This window comes from Musa acuminata, unplaced genomic scaffold (genome assembly GCF_036884655.1).
Source record: "Musa acuminata AAA Group cultivar baxijiao unplaced genomic scaffold, Cavendish_Baxijiao_AAA HiC_scaffold_107, whole genome shotgun sequence".
NCBI lineage: Eukaryota > Viridiplantae > Streptophyta > Magnoliopsida > Zingiberales > Musaceae > Musa > Musa acuminata.
This window is the reverse complement of record NW_027020386.1, coordinates 6,681-10,454: the sequence shown is the minus strand read 5'-3', so window position 1 is coordinate 10,454 and position 3,774 is coordinate 6,681. Positions and strand designations below refer to the sequence as shown.

The window sequence follows — 3,774 nt, the reverse complement described above, 5'->3', positions numbered from 1 at the left end:
TATAATAAACTTAAATTCTTTCTTCAGTATTGTTGTTGCATTATCTTGTTTAGTCCCTCGTACTACAATATCATCAGTTCTTGTATTTGTGATGTTTTTCACATGCTCAATGTTGAATGTTTTCTTCCTCAAATGCAAATAGTATTTAAGAGCATGATAGAGTTATCATTTCTAATAAACGAGATGAAAGAAATATATTTATTCATGAAAGGAAATATAAATTGTATGAGGATAAGATGAGGTATAGATATATGCTTGCAGTCTAAAGATGTTAAGCAATTATTATTTGTGGTCTGATAAGAGAGAGAACGACCTAAGTAGAAACAAATACTTATAATCTCAATTGATCTCATATAGTTGGGACAGGAACTGAAGGTAGTAAGTCCTTATAATGTCAAGCTCCCAAATGTATTCTTCTCGTTGGAATGCATGTACTACATCTGTTAAGGTGTTTTGAGATGGCAGCATGATTTGCCATTGTGAAACGCGTGCAGGAATCAAACACCCAAAAGTGTTGAATGGCTGGCGTTGCAGCTCTTCGGTCATTGAGCAGTTCATGCCGACACGCTTCCTCATACGCTAGTCGCCGCGGAGGACCAACCATATGCTCATCATGACTGAGACTCGATCCAAAAGCTTCTCTGGTTCTCAGGACGTTTGGACCTGTGCAATGATGCGAGCTGTGTCCGTGGTTGAGATCGGAGCACGGACGCTGAAGTGAGACCACAACGATGTGAAGTCGAATCTGGCGACTGAAGCAGCCAAGAGAGAGTATGAATCTGTTCCTCCGTCTTATCATTTCTCTCTCAGCGAAGAGTTGTGTTCTTGCCTTCAATGTCCGAATGAACCTAACAGGTTCATCAACACTACAAGGTTGGTTGTCTATTGCCATGCATGTATGAAAGTTCCAATCCAGCTAAACCAGTAAATAAATAAATAAATATATATATATATATATATTTTATATAGGGAGACAATTTGTATTTAATATGATTATTATCTTATCAATTACATATTTATTTTTTTGCCAAAAACATAGAATTTTCTATGTTTCGTAGAACCTAACGAATGAGCAGCACGTTGCAAAGCTGCAACTCTCACAAAAGCTGATGAGATACCACACCGTCTCACACCTTGTCTTTCCGGACGCGTGTCCGTTCGCGTCAGCCGCGACGACCGACGCAGCAGTGTGACTTCCCACGTGCGTGCAGGAGCCGAATAATAACTCGAGGACGGCACGGAAGTACCCGATATCCGCTTCCTACTTCTTCGGCTCTTCTCCGCGGTGATCGTCCCCCGCTCGCCGGCGTCCGACCCTCATCGAAGTTCCCGGTCCCTCTTCAGGTAATCTCCTTCTCCTCATCGTTCCATTCGGATCGAATAAGTAGATCGGAAGAATCGAGGATCTGCTTTCGTTTCTGTTGCACAATTGCTTGATGTTCTTGGGGGCGATTTACATTTACTTTCGGGGATTGTCTTGCTGTAATTCCCAAATTGCTTTCTGGATTTTTATTATATATCGTTAGTTTTGCTGTTATCCAAAATTCCCTTATTGTTCCATTTTTCTTCTTTTTATCTTTTCGTTATTTCGGCAAACCGTGTGCTTTGATTTGATAGTTTATTGAGAAAGAAGGCCAATATAGGAATTTAAGATATATCGAAGTATTTGAAGCATAAAGAAATTTCTTGCAGATTATTTCGGATCAGAGTTTGGTTTCGGCCCTAAAAGTTGCTTGGCTTTTAGTCCCAAAAGCTGCTTGTTTTTTTCTGGACTATTTGGAGCAAAAGGGTTAATCTCGCTACATTTGCAGAATCCAATTTTTCACAATGGTTGATACCATCGGCGTGAGCACATCCCTTGTCGGTCACCACCTGTTCGACCGAAGGCCCTTTCCCAAAGAAGTTAACTTTAAGCGGCGGATCGACTTCTGCAGCCTGCTCGTCACAGAATTTATGGGGCAGCGGTTGTCGATCGGCCCTTCTATTTCCATTGCGACTCCCAGGCAACGATGCAACCGGTTAATTGGTTCGACCATCAGGTCGTTGGCGATGGAGCTGACAAAGGAAAAGAACCCTTCAAAAGAAGACTGGCGGAGGATTGCTCATGATCTCGATTACACAACTGATGCAACAGGCCTAAGCCCTGGTAGATTGTGGCCTCCTGCGAACAAGGCTGATGACCCGATGATTCACAACCCGCTGCTCCGTCAAAAAAGAATGGGTTGTGGGTGGTTCACTGTGATCCTTGAATTGGAAGGAGTGATTGTGGAAGATGACCCTGAGTTGGAGAAGCAAGCCTGGGTGGTGTTATCTCGAGAAGAGGGAAGATCGCCACCCCTGGCCTTTGTTTTGAAGAGAATTGAAGGAATGAAGAACGAGCAAGCAATCTCTGAGGTTCTTTGCTGGTCACGAGACTCTACGGAGCTTAGACGATTGGCCTCACGGAAGGAGGAAATACATCAAAGCCTAAGAAATGGTGGATGCTATCAGCTCCGATGTGGGTCTCGGGAGTTCATGACTACTCTTGCAAATCACAAGATTCCACTAGCTGTGGTGTCCACACGACCGTGGAAGATTCTCCAGGAGGCAATTGAGGCTGTCGGTGTGCGAAGCTTCTTTGAAGTGATGGTGGCAGCGGAGGATGTGTATAGAGGAAAACCTGATCCGGAGATGTTTGTTTATGCTGCACAGCTCCTTAATTTTATACCGGAGCGGTGCATCGTGTTTGGAAATTCAAATTCAACTGTGGAGGCAGCGCATGATGCCCGTATGAAGTGTGTGGCAGTTGCAAGTAAACACCCGGTTTATGAACTCCGTGCGGCTGACCTTTTGGTGAGGCGCCTGGATGAGATATCAGTAGTCGACCTAAAGAACCTTTCTGACATTGATTCTCCGGAGTTTGCATCAGAACCAGAGGTGGAGATGGAAGAGGAAGATGATCCATCTCCATCGTCTTCGGTGGGCGTTGATGATTTCTTCTGGTAAAGTCATTCGTATGTACAGCTTATTGTTTTCCGTTCCTGCGACTTGCAAGTACATGATCCTGACATAAAGCAGGAAACTGGGGTCTTGTCTCTTAACTTTATAAGCTAAATATCATGTCAGTGCTTCCTTTAGACAATGTACATACTAAAGCAAATAAGGAAGATAAATCGGTTGCTGGGTGGCCTTCATTTGGGTTCACCGTTTGCTGAAATATATGGTATTTTGAGACTTGCAATACTGGATTATTAAAAGATGATCAATATTTTGTCACGAATAAATCTATATAAATTATGTTTGATGTGATATTGTGTATGTTGATATATATATTTTTTTGTTCATGTTTTTGTATAGTATATTGAGGGTTTGTAATAGGCACAGTTTCATTTTGATTACCTTTATGGTCGTCTTGGTCATGTAATTTTAGGTTACGTGCGGTCATCGTGCACATTTTGAGTTTTTTTAACTTCGTTGGTGCGAAGTATCATCCAGCATAACATCTTCGAGTTACCCCGATGACACATGACTGGATGAGCCTTAGGGTGGTGTCCAGGGTTGGTTCGTTGCATTGTTCCGTAGCAATATAATGTAGGCACTTGTGGGAATTTTTGGCCTCGGTGGATCACCTTGGACTCTTTTTATCGTATAATCGTTCGAAGCTGATAAAGTATATGTTTATAATTTACATTGCCTATGAAGTATTTGTTAAAATATCTACTTATGGGATCCTGAGTTAAATGTTTCTTTTAACATGTCTTCTCTTTTACAAGTTCTTAATAGACCATAAAAGGT

The 3,774-nt window shown here is 42.1% G+C and overlaps 1 protein-coding gene across 2 annotated transcripts; it reads left to right on the top strand.

Moving 5' to 3' along the window:
- Positions 1–666: 666 nt before the first annotated feature.
- On the top strand, positions 667–3,196 carry LOC135655419 (5-amino-6-(5-phospho-D-ribitylamino)uracil phosphatase, chloroplastic-like). 2 transcript variants are annotated; one of them, XM_065175729.1, is made up of 3 exons: positions 667–873; positions 1,212–1,344; positions 1,812–3,196. In XM_065175729.1, the coding sequence occupies exon 3, from the start codon at positions 1,828–1,830 to the stop codon at positions 2,983–2,985; it is 1,158 nt and encodes a 385-aa protein (XP_065031801.1). In that variant the 5' UTR covers positions 667–873; positions 1,212–1,344; positions 1,812–1,827; the 3' UTR covers positions 2,986–3,196. The 2 variants fall into 2 exon arrangements, with proteins under 2 accessions (XP_065031801.1, XP_065031802.1); XM_065175730.1 differs by lacking the exon at positions 667–873 and having other exon boundaries at positions 1,064–1,344; positions 1,693–3,196.
- The last annotated feature ends 578 nt before the right edge of the window (positions 3,197–3,774 follow it).

Bases quoted from the DNA above. Each gene is read 5' to 3' on its own strand.
- LOC135655419 (XM_065175729.1), top strand. From the start codon at position 1,828: ATGGTTGATACCATCGGCGTGAGCACATCCCTTGTCGGTCACCACCTG.